We start from the raw sequence: 17,551 nt of genomic DNA, 5'->3' as shown, positions 1-17,551 counted from the left end.
TAGCCCACACAATGTGTGTGTTCTTATGACACGCTACCGTGCACCCGCATGGGTGACGGCGTGCACTCGGGGACCGTTGTGCACCTGCACGCGCGGTACCATTGGGCCGCGCACGGGTGTGCGCCGCAGCGCCAGTCCACCGCGCATACGCCCCGGAGCCCGGCGAGCAGATGTCTTCTGACACTAGGAATCGATTTATTGAAAAGTAAATAATTTAATGATCCATCTGGGTATACATATGGTAAAAAACATTGATAATATGAAGAAGTCTCAATAAATAACATCCAATTATTACATGTATGTACACAAAAGTATTCCAACATGATTGTATTAAAATGGACATTAGGTATGTGTACCCAGAATTTGACATAAACATAATTATATGAATAGAAATGAATTGATTCATAATAATATAGTATATGCATAATAGCACACGATTACTGTGAAGTAGCATCATGTTCAAGCTCGACGCGTTTCATGGAATTATCCACTCATCAGGAGAAGATGCAAGATAATTATATCCATGGGCAAGTTAAAAATGGACAGATCAATATTGACAGCTGGAGGCATGGTGGATACAGCTGTGCTAGAGCTCACTCTCCTTGAGACCTGCTATCCAAAAATCTTTCCTGCTGTCTTGAGGCCCCCTTACAGTGGCGGAACGCCAGGACCCTGTCACAAGTGTAACTGTTGCATCCCTGGTAGTTCCGCCACTGAACACTGTGTTACAAGGTGCGAGCACAGAAGATTCTGCCATAGCAGTGCTCAGCCACTCAGAGCAAGCAATGTATTCCATCAATGAATATAAAGCTTCCTCTGATTGGAAGAGTTTGTGACATTATTAACCCACCTCTCTGACTCTGGCCAATTAGAGGAAGCTTTGTATTCATTGACAGAATACATTGCTTGCTCTGAGCGGCTGAGCACTAATGTGGTAGACTTTTCTGTGTTCCGGGTATGAGACGGGAAGTCTCGGCTTGCACCTGGAACACAGTGCGGTATGCTGCATAGTTGCCAACTGTCCTGAATTTCCTGGCATATTCCCGGTATTTAGACCTTTGCCCCAGTCTTACCGTTTCCCAGGAAATGTCCCGGGAAATCGATGTTTTCCCGTTTTTTTTTCTTTTTTTTGCCGCCGCTACAGGTCCACGTCCGGCACTGAATTGTCTCTGCCGGCCACCATTTTACAGTAGACCAGCTATCGTGAGGAAGAAACAAGAGGCGGAACCAAGGCTCCATCTATTGGTTCTTCCCTTTCACCTCCAGGAGCTGCTCTTTTGTAAATGGCATGAAGACCGTAAGGAGATGTAAGGAGGATGTAAGGAGGGACTCCACTGGGGACACCTGAGATGTAAGGAGTAGACATGTGCATTCATTTTTGTCCGAATGCATTTTCGTCCGAATTTCGGGTATTTTCGTTATCGTTTTAACAAACGATAACAAAAGTGCAGAATCCGAAAACCGAAAGATCCGACATAAACAAAATGCTTTATTTTCGTTTTCCTTGCTACAACAGTTTCAATATAGATAGGAGATTCGACATGATGCTGATAATAGCAATCTGTGTCCATCGAACCTGTGGTCGAATGTGTCTAACCTTAGCTCTATTAGTCCAAGATTATTGTATGGTATCAATCACTCACTGTGTTCATTCAGAAAGGTAAGAGGATGGTAAATGGCATTACCACTCATCCTGAAACATCATCTGTGTGTGCCTGCAGCAGAAGCTGGTGGGAGAGGAGGGAAGCCAGTACTGCGGGAGAGGCTCCCAGGGCTGCAGGGGGTGATTAGGGTGTGCCTGGGCACATCTGGCACACCCTGTGTGCACGCCTATGACTGGGTTATACATGGAATCTGTTACAACATGGAGTCTCTTTATAAACTATTTCAACCAGGATTCACACAACTTTCACCCGATATTCACTGAACAGTTAGAAAGATTTGTGAATCATTGGTAAACAGTATGTGAATTTTGGGGGAAAACTTTTATAAATAGACTCCTGTGCCTTTTGTTCCACTTAACCAGTGTTCATTAGTTTAGTTGCTAAGTAAAATCTGCCAGTTCTGCTGATACCACGACCAGTACACAAATACCTTCTACTTTCTGCTGTGTTGTTTTCATCAATACATTGTGTGCAAAAAAAAAAAAAAATCATCAGCAGATGCAAGAAAAACCCCAAAACCCCAGTGAACCAGCCAGACATGATGCAAAGAAGAACTCAATGTAGGTGATACTCTGATAATAAATACCTCCACTCTATGATATTCTATTAACCTGTGGTATATCTGCAAAAAACAGTGAAGGTTTATTCTTTTTTTAGTTCTTAGTGAAGTTGCCTTCAATCTGAAAAATGAATAAAACACAAATTGAAATATTGCATTTAAGGTGAGCACGTTTTACCTAAAAGCAGTTGAATTCTGGTCTGTGCCAGATAGGTCAGAGACCCATACAAATGACATAATTATGAGATTAGGCTAAATAAATAAATGACTAAACTTAATTAAATGTCATAAAAGTTAAAAAATACGTAGCTGTGGAATTTTATGGTGGGACTCTTGCACTCCACTATGCACAGCAAAGCTCAGGATAGGCGCACTGGACATGCACCGGCTAAGTATTTACAGCTTTTTATTACATCGAATGCACTTTAAATAGGAGGAGCAGAAGTTCCAAAGCATTTAGTCAAAGAACTGTGCTCGATGGATTGATTTTAACATTGCAGCTTCTTAGAATTAAAGCATTTCACTGCTATTCAGAATGGAACAGTCTGGGCTCTTAAGATCACAGATTCTACAGAATGATTATTACTGCCCTGACCATGCAGCCATTTGTAACATAACCTCCTGTGTTTTGCCAGCCAGTAATTTCAATGCCATTTTAAACACAGTATTAAGCATTGTGATCACAGTCATGTTAGCTCTGGTCATGTTTTCAATGGGCTGCACAGTTGAAGCTAAGAAATTCTGGGGCCACATAAGGCGTCCCTGGGGTATAGCCGTAGGATTTCTTTGTCAGTTTGGGATAATGCCACTGACAGCCTTTATCCTTTCCCTACTTTTTGACATTCATCCAGTTCAGGCGGTTGTAGTTATAATTATGGGCTGCTGCCCTGGAGGAACTGGCTCCAACATCGTCGCATACTGGTTAGATGGAGACATGGACTTGAGGTAAGTGCTACAGATGGCACTGTGAAACATCAAGAATCAAGACTACACCTTCATTATGTAAGGATTACATAATGATGGTGTAGTCTCTTGATTCTTGAAGTCAAAGTTAAAGTCATACTAAACTTAATTTTCTTACATCAATTGTTCTAAAGAAAAACAAGTATACCATGACTCTGTTATTTTATTTGTGTTTTTGTTTAGGTTCTTTTTCTTTAAAAAAAATCTCTTAAATGTTGCTGTTAGACTTCTTTTTTGTCCCGTGCATGCTTGCCATCCTCCACTGATGTACCTCACTTCTGCTTTGCATACTACAATTCTCATAGAATTGAATGTGTCTGCATGTGTAGTCCATCTCTGAGGCTAGCAGGAAAGGGTGGCTATGTTCACACACACAAGAGGGGCATGGAGATCAATCGTACTCAAATTAGAAGTCTGAGAAAAGCAGAAAAAAGCTTGCATCTTAGGTATAAAACCAAGGAGGATAGATAGAAGGTGCAATCTATATACACTCACTGGCCACTTCATTTGGTACATCTGTTTAATTGCTTGGTAACACAAATTACTAATCAGCCAATTACATGGCAGCAACTCAATGCATTTAGGCATCTAGACGTTGTAAAGACAACATGTTGAAGTTCAAACCAAGCATTAGAATAGGGAGGAAAGGGGATTTAGGTGACTTTGAACTTAGCATGCTTGTTGGTGCCAGACGGGCTGGTCTGAGTATTTCAAAAACTGCTGATCTACTGGGATTATCATACACAACTATCTCTAGGAATTACAGAGAATGGTCCGAAAAAGAGAAAATATCCAGTAAGCTGCAGTTGTGTGGACGAAAATGCCTTGTTGATATCAGAGGTCGATAGGAGAATGGGCAGACAGGTTCGAGATGATGAAAAAGGCAAGGCAACAGTAACTCAAAAAAACACTCGTTACAACCAAGGTAGGCAGAATACCATCTCTTAACACACAACACATTGAATCTTGAAGCAGATGGGCTATAGCGGCAGAAGACCACACCGGGTGCCACTTCTGTCAGCTAAAAACAGGAAACCGAGGCTACAATTCGCACAGGTTCACCAAAATTGGACAATAAAAGATTGGAAAAACTTTGCCTGGTCTGATTAATCTGATTTCAGCTGTGACATTCAGATGGTAGGGTCAGAATTTGACATAAACAACATGAAAGCATGGATCCATCCTGCCTTGTTGTTGGTGGTGGTGTAATGGCGTGGGGGATATTTTCTTGGCACACTTTACACCCCTTAGTACCAATTGAGCATCATTTAAACACCACGACCTACCTGAGTATTGTTGCTGATCATGTCCATCCCTTTATGACTACATTGTACACATCTTCTGATGGCTACTTCCAGCAGGATAATGCAACATGTCACAAAGCTCAAATAATCTCAAACTGGTTTCTTGAACATGCCAATGAGTTCACTGTAATCCAATAGCCCCCACAGTCACCAGATCTCAATCCAATAGAGCACCTTTGAGATGTGGTAGAATGGGAGATTCACATCATTGACAAGTCTGCAGCAACTGTGTGATGCTATCATGTCAATATGGACTAAATTCTCAAAAGTAATGTTTCCAACACCTTGTTGAATCTATGCCACCAAGAATTAAGGCAGTTCTGAAGACAAAGGGGGTCCAACCCGGTACTAGCAAGGTGTACCTAATAAAGTGGCCGGTGATTGTATATTTAAACATATTGCAATTATTTTATTCTATAAAAAAATATTACCATCACTTTAACCAATCAGCAGTAAAAACTTGACAATTGTATGTGTTCTATTTAAATCTATAGCAGAAAATGGATAGGGCTTGTAGATCCTAATTTTACTTGCAGTAGTAGCAGTAGAAGATTGTAATATTCCAGATTTAATGATTCACATTGAGACATCAAGATGATATTTGTGTAATATAGGCAGTAAAGTTTAGACCCTTTAACCATTCCTTGAAATATATTCAGTGACAACAAACAGGTCTTTGAACGAAAACCCATATCAAACAGATTGCTATAAGAAATATAATAATGTATGTTGAAATGTTAAATGCCAGGGTCAGTTTTAATTGGCTGTGGTTTTTCTAAACATTCACCCCTATTTGCCCAGCTATAGATATTATGCGGGTTATTTACTAAAACTGCATGGTGCAAAATCTGGTGCAGCTCTACATATATACCAATCAGCTTCCAGGTTTTATTGTCGAAGCTTAATTGAACAAGCTGAAGTTAGAAGCTGATTGGCTACCATGCACAGCTGCACCAGATTCTGAGTGCCCCAGTTTTAGTAAATATCCCCAAAATCACCAAAATCTAAATAGCTAAAATCTCTGTAGCCTCAATACTGTAGATGAATCACTACAATGAAAAAAAAAAAAAAATACAAGGATGAATTTTAAAGATGTAAAATGTTAATGATATTTACAAACAAGATATTTAAAAACCTTTATAATTATTTACTGGCAGGCAAAAAGAGCGTATTAACCAATCCTCATTCCACACTATTACAGCTGGCTGCGTTAACTAGCAGATATATTGTTATAGCCGACTGGAGGGCAACATTAGATTTTCTACATCTGCTTTTGCTCTGTGGTGTGACTGCTATATGCCATTTGTTCTGAATAAATAAGATGTATGTAAAGTATCACTGCATATTGATTTGTTTTGCAGTATAAGCATGACAACCTGTTCCACACTCCTCGCATTAGGCATGATGCCTCTATGTCTCTTCCTCTACACTAAAATATTTGTGGATGCCAGCTCCATTGTTATTCCTTATGATAGTATTGGTAAGTGGTCTGTAAGTCACCATTTCTTTGTTATATGTTCATATTTTTCTAGAATGCCAACCAGAATAGAAATATTAACATTTATTTCCCCTACCACTTAAAGTGATTGTAATTGATCACTTTGGAAAACAACTCATTCAGTTTGAACTAAAAATGAAATGCAAAACATTTGTGTATAGATATAAAAAATATCATAAATACCTTTTTCCCTTTTTTATAAGTGATCACATTCCCTCTACTCCCTCTGTTCTCAGTTGCACAAGAGCCAGGGAGAGGAGAAGCAGCAGCACACTGAGCTTTCCAGTGAAAGGCTGTGGGGGAGGGGGGGTCAGGACAAGTCTAATCATTGGAAGAGGGAAGGCTGAGTTCCCAGCACAGCTACAGAACTGACCACAGTGTGTTCTCCTGCTTAGTGTGGTCAGTTTGTAATAGGAAAGCAGAGGGACTGACAAACACCAGGGATTTCACACAAAGGAAGCAATACAAAGAGAATAGGATACTTTTTCATACAAGCACATGGTACAGCAGGCACATATCAGGAATATGAAATGTTGGGTAACAAATGCTTTAACCTTCAATGTTTCCTCCCTACTTGCTCTTTCTTCTTTTTTCTGGTTGGTTATTGGCAAAAGAAGACAATGTTAAAATAGTGGGTGTTAGATGGGTGATTTTATATATATAAGAGAGAGAGAGAGAGATCTATCTTCATGGTTGATGATTAAAAGAGGCACGTCTAAGTATGCAGGCATCTGGGGTAAAGCTGTCCACATAGACCATCCTCTGCACCACCGGCTCTCACTGCTGTCAATCTGCAATCGTGACCGAGAAGACTACCCTGTAGTAGAGCGATTTGAAAGCGAGGCTTGAAGCGCTCATGGAGCGCAGCGTAGAAGGGACGACGTTGATGGAGGTGCGGAGGATGGTCTATTTGGACAGCTTTACCCCAGATGCCTGCATACTTAGATGTGTCTGTTTGAATCATCAACCATGTGAGTTGTTAAATGTTGGACCTTCATTAAATGTAACCATTGCTACACTTAGAGGCGCCGCTGTTCTGTTTTATACTCAGTTGTGACATGACGCTACTTGTATATCAAGACATTGCTCGTTTATCAAGTCAAAATTTATTTAAAAATTTTGCTTGTCTTGCAAAACGCTCTCAAAACAAGTTACTCTCAAACCAAGGTTTTACTATATAGATATATAGTTGTGCTCATTGGCCATTTTTCAGAGAATGTGAATGATAACACAAAAACTTTTCTTTCACTCATGGTTAGTGTTCGGCTGAAACCATTTATTGTCAATCAACTGTGTTTACTCTTTTTCAATCATAATCACAACAGAAACTACCCAAATGACCCTGATCAAAAGTTTACATACCCTGGTGATTTTGGCCTGATAACATGCACACAAATTGACACAAAGGGGTTTGAATAGCTATTAAAGGTAACCATCCTCACTTGTGATCTGTTTGCTTGTAATTAGTGTGTGTGTATAAAAGGTCAATGCGTTTCTGGACTCCTGACAGACCCTTGCATCTTTCATCCAGTGCTGCACTGACGTTTCTGGATTCTGAGTCATGGGGAAAGCAAAAGAATTTCCAAAGGATCTGCGGGAAAAGGTAGTTGAACTGTATAAAACAGGAAAGGGATATAAAAAGATATCCAAGGAAATGAGAATGCCAATCAGCAGTGTTCAAACTCTAATGAAGTGGAAAATGAGGGGTTCTGTTGAAACCAAAGGTAGACCAACTAAAATTTCAGCCACAACTGCCAGGAAAATTGTTTGGGATGCAAAGAAAAACCCACAAATAACTTCAGGTGAAATACAGGACTCTCTGAAAACATGTAGTGTGGATGTTTCAAGATGCACAATAAGGAGGCACTTAAAGAAAAAATGGGCTGAATAGTCAAGTCGCCAGAAGAAAGTCATTACTACGCAAATGCCACAAAGTATCCCACTTACAATACGCCAAACAACACAGAGACAAGCCTCAAACCTTCTGGCACAAAGTCATTTGGAGTGATAAGGCCAAAATTTAGCTAAAGTGAAGGTTCTGGAGTGGCCATCTCAGTCTCCTGACCTCAATATCATTGAGCCACTTTGGGGAGATCTCAAACGTGTAGTTCATGCAAGACAACCCAAGAATTTACAGGAACTGGAGGCTTTTTGCCAAGAGAAATGGGCAGCTTTACCATCTGAGAAGATAAAGAGCTTCATCCACAAATACCAGAAAAGACGTCAAGCTGTCATTGATGTTAAAGGGGGCAATACACAATATAAAGAACTAGAGTATGTAAACTTTTGATCAGGGTCATTTGAGTAGTTTCTGTTGCCATTATGATTTAAAAAGAGTAAACACAGTTGGTTGATAATCAATGGCTTCAGCCAAACACTAACCATGAGTGAAAGAAAAGTTTTTGTGTTATCATTCATATTCTCTGAAAAATGGTCAAGAAATCATAAATTCTGCCAGGGTATGTAAATTTATGAGCATAACTGTATCTATAAATATATATATATAGATAGATAGATGTATAAGGAATAAAAATAGTTAATGTTGATTGAGAAAGCTTAGTTTCACTTTACCTAAATATATATATATATATACAGTATATAAGGATAGATAGATAGATAGATAGATAGATAGATAGATAGATAGATAGATAGATACCTCCCTACCTGCATACCTGAGCTAAGGGCAGATAAATTCCAGGAAGTAAATGCTACATGAATCATCTGCCCTTACTCAAGATGGCCACAGCTAGAAATGCAAGGGTGTGTTTTTCAAAGTGATTTTTCAACAAGATAAAGCATGGAGAAATGGATGGATGGATGAGATACAGTTTAGCCCCACTTTAAAAGCTTATGAAAGGCGTCTAATTTGAAAAACAAAAAAGCTAAATGTATGCACAGCATAGGGCTGGTGGGTCTAAGACTTGTATTAGCTTCAAAGGTACTATATGCCTTTATAATAACAGCAGTCATTCTTATTATTTGAAAAGCATTGCCTTAACATTATAGTTGGTGTTTTACATGACAGATGATATGTAATTCTGTTCAGCCAATCTTATGATTCACATACTTCCAACATTGGCATAACCAGGAAGATGATGTAACTTTTCCTTTTAATATCTTTCCTGTGTCATGCAGCATGATGATATTGGTTCTTTATCAAATGAGCTGACTGAAGGTAGAGTAATGACTTAGATAAGTCACAGATTGGCCGCATACACACATTAGGTGTAGTGCCATGTAACCAGACCAACAACATGCAAAAAAAAATAGGGGGAAGAGAGAAAACTTCACCCTAGAAAAATGGTTACTTCTTGGGACTATTTGGACATATATGCAGACTGAGTGAAAAAGATATATAGTTTATTTCAATCAATATTATCATTATAAAAGTATGCTAATCACAAAATGAAAAAGTATGACAAATCAAAAAAACAAGAGCAGTGACATAGGCAAGGCTTTTTTTTCAGCTGGCACTTGGTAGAACTCAGCTCCACCACCTCTGGCTCAGGCCCTCTGCCCCCCGTTAACCACTATCACTTTTCAATACAGAAGTTCAGCTTCTCTGTTTACAAGGGACAGTCGCTTCTCCCAACAGCTCCCAACAGATTTGATCCCCTGTATTTCTCTGTATGCAGCACACCCCTGAACTCTGCACTCTGTATGCAGCTCACCCCTGAACTCTGCACTCTGTATGTAGCACACCCCTAAACTCTGCACTATGTTTGCAGCGCACCCCTGAAATCTGCACTCTGTATGCAGCGCACCCCTGAAATCTGCACTCTGTGTGCAACCCTCCCAACTCTACACTCTGTATGTAATGCACTCCTGGTATTTAATGCCCTTTAAGACACTCCCACTGTTAGTGAAATTTGACCAAACCCCCTATTTAATGTGGTTTGGAGGGTCTGTAGAGGGAAGAGGGAGTTTTGGGGGGTCGTGGTTGAGTTCCTGCACCTATTTTCTGACATAGGAATTTGCAAAGCTAAACACAGAAATAGAGGTGTCTCCTATCTGCTAGCGCAGTATAACAGTAGGCATGTGAATCATTAAACTGGGTGATCAGATAAAACACGTTTCATGAATGTATTTTAATGGACTGTCTTGACTGGCTTTTACTTACTTTGTCTAATAAATCAGGGAAACATTTTAGGCTGAAAAAGCATGGGTTTAAAAGAATAAAAACAACCTAAACCAGTAACTGGGCAATGTTCTGATTTGAAAATGTTAGTTCTGCTATTTGCTAAAATGGTGACTTAACAACAAACAAAGCTGTAATATATAATGAAATTAAATCAGTTTTTTTAGCATAGCTACCTCTTTCTTTTCTGCATATTATAGCATGTTCAAGGCAGAAAAAGGCCTAGGTCTTACTGTATGAGACAGAAGAAATTTCACTATCTTGATGCAATCCACACTTTTTGAAAGATATAGTATTAGGGAACACTGTCAATTTCCTGGAACTTATCTCTCGTTTTATTAATTATATTTTAGGCATTTCCTTGGTGGCCCTGGTTGTCCCCGTTGGATTTGGAATTTTTGTTAACTATAAATGGCCAAGAATTGCAAAGAAAATTCTTAAGGTTGGTAAAGCAACATTTTTAAAAAGTGCAAACCTACAGTAACCTCAGGTGCAACAATGAAATACCTGAAGCATGTTTCTTGGATCCACATACTAAGCCCAGTGATTGGTTACTCTCAAGCACTTAGCAAACTGCTGAATTTGGATCATGCTTCATGTCGTCAAAGTGAACCAAACCTTTAGCATCTGGCTTCTCAAGCCAGAATATTTTCATGCTCTCTAAAAGCATATTGCATCCCACAGCTAGTTTGCCTGTATTCTGCTATTTAAACAGGTACAGTGTGCTCATAAGTTTACATACCCTGGCAGACTTTATGATTTCTTGGCCATTTTTCAGAGAATATGAATGATAACACAAAAACGTTTCTTTCACTCATGATTAGTGTTTGGCTGAAGCCATTTATTATCAATCAACTGTGTTTACTCTTTTTAAATCATAATGACAACAGAAACTACCCAAATGACCCTGATCAAAAGTTTACATACCCCAGTTCTTAATACTGTGTATTGCCCCCTTTAACATTAGTGACAGCTTGAAGTCTTTTGTGGTATTTGTGGATGAGGCTCTTTATCTTCTCAGATGGTAAAGCTGCCCATTTCTCTTGGCAAAAAGCCTCCAGTTCCTATAACTTCTTGGGCTGTCTTTCATGAACTGCATGTTTGAGATCTCCCCAAAGTCGCTCAATGATATTGAGGTCAGGAGACTGAGATGGCCACTCCAGAACCTTCACTTTATTCTGCTGTAGCCAATGACAGATCGACTTGGCCTTGTTTTTTGGATCATTGTCATGTTGAAATGTCCAAGTACGTCCCATGCGCAGCTTCCTGGCTGATGAATGCAAATGTTCCTCCAGTATTTTTTGATAACATACTGCATTCATCTTGCCAACAATTTTGACCAAATTTCCTGTGCCTTTGTAGCTCATACATCCCCAAAACATCAGAGATCCACCTCTGTGTTTCACAGTAGGAATGGTGTACCTTTTCATCATAGGTCTTGTTGACTCCTCTCCAAATGTAATGTTTATGGTTGTGGCCAAAAAGGTCAATTTTGGTATCTTCACTCCAAATGACTTTGTGCCAGAAGGTTTGAGGCTTGTCTCTGTGTTGTTTGGCGTATTGTAAGTGGGATACTTCGTGGCATTTGCGTAGTAATTGCTTTCTTCTGGCGACTCGACCATGCAGCCCATCTTTCTTCAAGTGCCTCCTTATTGTGCATCTTGAAACAGGCACACCACATGTTTTCAGAGAATCCTTGTATTTTTTTGCACCCCGAACAATTTGCCTGGAAGTTGTGGCTGAAATTTTAGTCACAGGTGAGGATGGTTACCCTACCTTCAAACTCCTTTGTGTCAACTTGTGTGCATGTTATCAGGCCAAAATCACTGGAGTATGTAAACTTCTGATCAGGGTCATTTGGGAAGTTTCTGTTGTCATTATGATTTAAAAAGAGTAAACACAGTTGATTGATAATAAATGGCTTCAGCCAAACACTAACCATGAGTGAAAGAAAAGTTTTTGTGTTATCATTCATATTCTCTGAAAAATGGCTAAGAAATCATACATTCTGCCAGAGTATGTAAATTTAAGAGCACAACTATATGTTCTCAAAGTGCTGAAAAGTCCATCTGTTGTTAGCAATGGCGGTAAAGCTGAATTTAGGGCACAATATTTTTAATATCTTGTGACTAGATATTTTAACATTTTTTAACCACTTAAGAACCCAGCCCTTTTCTGACATTTGTTGTTTTCAAGTAAAAATCAGTACAGTATTTTTTGCTAAAAAATTACTTAGAAACCCCAAACATTATATATATATATATATATATATATATATATATATATATATATATGAAAAAAGTCTTTAGCAGAGACCCTAGAGAATAAAATGGCGGCCATTGTAATTTTTTTATGTCACACGGTTTTTGCGCAGCAGTTTTTCAAACGCTATTTTTTGGGAAAAAATACACTTTAACCCCCAGGCGCCGACTGCATGAAAATATGCGGCCTCTCGGCGGCTAGGCCTTGGTGCTGAGGAGCTGCATATTTGTATGCATTAGCACTGATAGAGCTGTGCCAAGAATGTGGGCCCTGCACGCTCCCGGGACAGTGGCCGGCGGATCACTAAAAGCTCCCCAATCGCTTTTTATGATCTGGAGTTTTCCAATCATGTGACCGCCATGACAGCAAATCTTGGCGGTCGCATGGTCATAAGCCCCGCCCCGCCTCCCAAAATGCCCAACCCCTTAAAGGGCCGGCGGGAGCCGACACCAAGGGGTTAATGAATTAAAAAAACATAATATATACCCCAATTTTTTTGTATAATATGAAAGATGATGTTACACCAAGTAAATAGATACCGAATATGCCATGCTTTCAAATTACACATGCTCGTGGAATGGCACCCAACTATGTTACCTAAAAATCTCCATAGGCGACACTTTAAACATTTGTACAGGTTACCAGTTTAGAGCTACAGAGGAGGTCTAGTGCTAGAATTATTGCTCTCGGTCAGATGTAGGCGGCAATACCTCACATGTGTGGTGCAAATACCGTTTACATAATGTGGGCATGACCTACGTATGCATTCACTACTGCCCACCAGCATGCAGGGACGGGGTTACTTTCAAAATAAAATTATCATTTTTTATTCATTTTATTACTTTTTTTAATTTTTACACTGTCCCTTTTTTTTATCACTCTTATTGCTTTTGCAAGGAATATAAACATCTCTTGCAATAACAATACAGCATGACAGGTCCTCTTTATGAAGAGATCTGGGGTCTAAAAGACCCCAAATCTCTCCTTTACCCTTATAAGCAAAAGATTTTTAAAAAAATATTTTTTGCTTTAAGGAGAAAAAAACATGTTTACATAGCCCGAGAAGCGGAAGTGACATCATGACAACTCTATGGTCCTCCAAGGGCATAGAGATGAGCAGTGGCCATCTTGCCATTGCTTATCTCTATGGGAAGAGATTGCTGGCACCGGATTGTTCCCAGGCTCAGTGATTGGTAACCTAAGCCCAGGAAGTGGCGGGAGGGGGTCACCTCTCCCGCCATTTCTAAAAGTGATCTCACGGTGAATTCACAGCAGGGATCACTTTTATTTGAAAGAGAATCGCCTAAAGGAAATGAAAATACAGAGGTTATGGCATCTAGATGCAGCCATAACCATGGTATTTAATGTCAATGTAATGACGTATTTTCCCAGTTAGGTGGTCGGCAAGTGGGTAATTATCCTGCATGCAATCGAAACAAAGAAAGTGTTTCACTGCTCAGGTAGATCCAAACCCAGGTGTGTGATTAATGTGAATCCTTCAGAGGTGAAGAGTCCCAGGTGCTGGCTAAATGCAAGGTAGAACAAAGCTTTGAATAGGTGAATCTGGATGCCGCACACCAGATAAAGTGGAAAAAATGTCTTTATTGTAAAAATAGGATCATCAAAAATACAAGACAATCTGGCAGAATATACAGGCTCAGCTGACGTGTTTCGCACTCATGATTGAGTGCTTACTCATAGCTATGAGTAAGCACTCAATCATGAGTGCAAAACGCGTCAGTAAAAACATTTGTTTTTACTATGTTTATATTGTTCTATAAAATACATACTTCTTCTACATATCATGTGAGTGCCTTAAAAGTCCACCCTGGGGATCTCTTTCTGGTTTAGTTAATTCGGATGTGGCACCTTATGGGGACACTTTCACCAATATAATTTTCACTTTCCTCCAATAAGCATATAAAAGCACTTGTAAGCTCCTCCCAAAAGTACAGTAGCCACTATACGTTTGGCCTCGCAGACGTTTCCAGCACAACGGTTGTGTTTCTGCACATTTCCCATTCAACGTTTTTTTAAAAAATCATGGGTTCAACTAGGAGGCAGGAAGAATAGCAGCAACTGTACTTTCAGGGGGAGCTTACAAGTGCCGTTATATGCTTATCAGAGGAAAGTAAATGAATAAGACCGTGATGCACGAATAAGTGAAGAATATGAAATCAAAAAGATATTAAAAATGTTGTGTCCTAGGTTCAGCTTTAAGACTAGCAGGTCTTTCTCAGAGTAAAACCCACTAACCACAACAGACACCAATAGCAGATAAACATACAATGAGTTGGGATGGTACTGCAAAGTACTATTACTCTATTTAAAGACCACTTTCCTTTTATGAAATGCCATTGGTAATATTTGAAGTCTTGAAATTGTGTAAGTAACCCTAAAGCAAAAAAACATTGACTTATTGCATAAATGTTATATACTTTCTTATATTTTTCTCTGGTAGATTGGTTCGATCACTGGTGGCCTTCTCATTGTTATCATCGCCGTAATTGGTGGAGTTCTGTACAAAGGATCATGGGAAATTGCACCTAAGCTATGGATTTTAGGAACAATATTTCCGTTTTGTGGCTATGCGTTTGGATTCATTTTGGCTTATATATCTAATCAGACATGGAGCAGGTATGCATCACTTCCAGACAAAGGTTCTAAAAAATAAAACACGGCTCTTCATTTCTTGCATTTCAGCTGTAGTAAACCACTACAGAATAAAAAAAAATAACCTGCAAGACAATGGCATAATGTGCTTGTATGCATCCATACTAGCACATTATGAAATACTTACCTTAGAATGAAGCCCTTTCAGCGGTGCCCGGTCACCGATGAGAGGGTTGGTATCTTCTCCAGGCCTTTCTTCCCGGTTTGTGGGCTCTGGCGCTGTGAGTGGTTGGAGCCACGATAACATCACTCCCGTGCATGCGCGCAGGGGCTCTTGGTTCTGGCAAGAAGCTCTGAAGGTCCGGCACAGTATCCCAGACCTTCAGAGCGCATGCGCCAGTGACATCAGCGGCTGCATGCAGGGTGAATATCTCCTGAACGGTGCACGTTTGGGAGATATTTATTTTACCTACAGGTAAGCCTTATTACAGGCTTACCTGTAGGTAAAAATAACAAAGCGGGCTTTATATACCGCTTTAAGAAATACCGGCCATATATAAGCATATCAGCTCACTTGGACCAAACAGCTGGATGTTCACCTGATTAGATCATACATGTTTATAGATATTTTTAAATATTTAGATGTATAGAGCTCAAGAAGTGGGTAAAACAGATTTGCCTGACTGCCTTGCAGAGTGGAAAGTCAACATTTAAAGTGATACACTTAAACAAACCTTTACCTAATTATTTACTAATATAGTCTATGATGACCACATCATATAGCTATACAGCTGTGGCCAAAAGTTTTGAGAATGACACAAATAATAATTTCACAAAGTCTGCTGCCTCAGTGTTTTTAGATCTTTTTGTTAGATGTTACTATGATATACTAAATTATAATTACAAGCATTTTATAAGTACCAAAAACTTTTACTGACAGCTACATTAAGTTTATGCAAAGAGTCAATATTTGCAGTGTTGACCCTTCTTTTTCACGGCCTCTGTAATTCGCCCCTTGCATGCTGTAAATCAACTTCTGGGCCACATCCTGACTGATGGCAGCCCACTCTTGCATAATCAATGCTTGGAGTTTGTCAGAATTTGTGGGGTTTTTTTGTTCACCCTCCTCTTGAGGATTGACAACAAGTTCTCAATGGGATTGAGGTCTGTGGATTTTCCTGGCCATGGACCCAAAATTTCGATGTTTTTTTCCCCAAGCAACTTAGTTATCACTGTTGCCTTATGGCAAGGTGCTCCATCATGCTGGAAAAAGCATTGTTCCTCACCAAACTGTTCTTGGATTGTTGGAAAAAGTTGCTCTCAGAAGATGTTTTTGTACCATTCTTTATTCATGGCTGTGTTCTTAGACAAAATTGTAAGTGAGCCCACTGCCTTGGCTGAGAAGCAACCCCACACATGAATGGTCTCAGGATTCTTTACTGTTGGCATGGCACAGGACTGATGGTAGTGCTCACCTTTTCTTCTCAGGACAAGGTTTTCCCCAGTTGCCCCAAACAATTGGAAAGGGGGTTCATCAGAGAAAATTACTTTACCCAAGTCCTCAGTAGTCTAATCCCTGTACCTTTTGCAGAATATCAGTGTGTCTCTGATGTTTATCCTGGAGAGAAGTGACAGCCTTGCTGCCCTTCTTGACACCAGGCCATCCTCCAAAAGTCATCACCTCAATGTGCGTGCACATGGACTCACACCTGCCTGCTGCCATTCCTAAACAAGCTCTGCACTGGTGGTGCCCTGATTCTGCAGCTGAATCAGCTGTAGGAGATGGTCCTGTAGCTTGCTGGACTTTCATGGGCACCCTGAAGCCTTCTTCACAAATGCAGTGGAAATGTTTTTTATGGGATTTGCATGGCAAAGAGGGACTTTGCAATTAATTGCAATAACTCTTCATAACATTCCGGAGTATATGCAAATTGCCATCATAAGCACTGAGGCAGCAGGTTTTGTGAAAATTTATATTTGTGTCATTCTCAAAACTTTTGGCCACAGCTGTAGTGTATTAGGTCTCTAAAAATTGATACTAAGAGGACTGATTATGTCTAAGATGTCTGCTTCCTATTTTCAGCTCACTAGAGATGCAGACTTTTACCTCATAAGCCACAACAACTTTAATTGTGGTATTTTCATTTCGAGTGCTAGCTTTCTGTTGAGGGCCCACTGTCATTCTGCACAAAAGTTGTTTAACATCGTGACAAGCAAAGAAAAAAATTGTCTTGCAAAGTCCAAACTACCAAATAACCAGATTTTCTATTTTATTATATTCTATATTTTCTCTAATCCTTAGCGGTGTTCAACCATTAAAGATTAATTGTCTTAGTTGTGTTAGGGGTCACTTGCTAGACCTAATGCCCCGTACACAGGATCAGAAATTCCGCCAGCAAAAGTCGGATGTGAGCTTTTGGTCAGAAATTCCAACCGTGTGTATACTCCATCAGACTTTTGCTGGCAGAATTCCAGCCAGCAAAAGATTGAGGTTCTCTATTTTTCGGTTGGAAAAAGTTCCTATCCAAAAATGCGTTCGTCTGTATGCAA

General features: G+C 39.7%; 1 protein-coding gene across 1 annotated transcript in view; it reads left to right on the top strand.

Annotated features, from left to right (window-relative positions):
- The first annotated feature begins 2,752 nt into the window (after positions 1-2,752).
- Positions 2,753-17,551, top strand: part of LOC141129879 (ileal sodium/bile acid cotransporter-like) — a 33,701-nt gene continuing 18,902 nt past the window's right edge. The window contains exons 1-4 of the mRNA XM_073617922.1: positions 2,753-3,168; positions 5,852-5,970; positions 10,480-10,568; positions 14,850-15,025. Of these exons, the coding sequence (XP_073474023.1) occupies positions 2,759-3,168; positions 5,852-5,970; positions 10,480-10,568; positions 14,850-15,025 (794 nt within the window). The 5' untranslated portion in view covers positions 2,753-2,758. The remainder of the gene's footprint in view (positions 3,169-5,851; positions 5,971-10,479; positions 10,569-14,849; positions 15,026-17,551) is intronic.

The sequence above is a fragment of the Aquarana catesbeiana genome, linkage group LG02, assembly GCF_042186555.1.
Source record: "Aquarana catesbeiana isolate 2022-GZ linkage group LG02, ASM4218655v1, whole genome shotgun sequence".
Classification (NCBI taxonomy): domain Eukaryota; kingdom Metazoa; phylum Chordata; class Amphibia; order Anura; family Ranidae; genus Aquarana; species Aquarana catesbeiana.
This window is presented reverse-complemented; position numbering and strand designations above follow the sequence as displayed.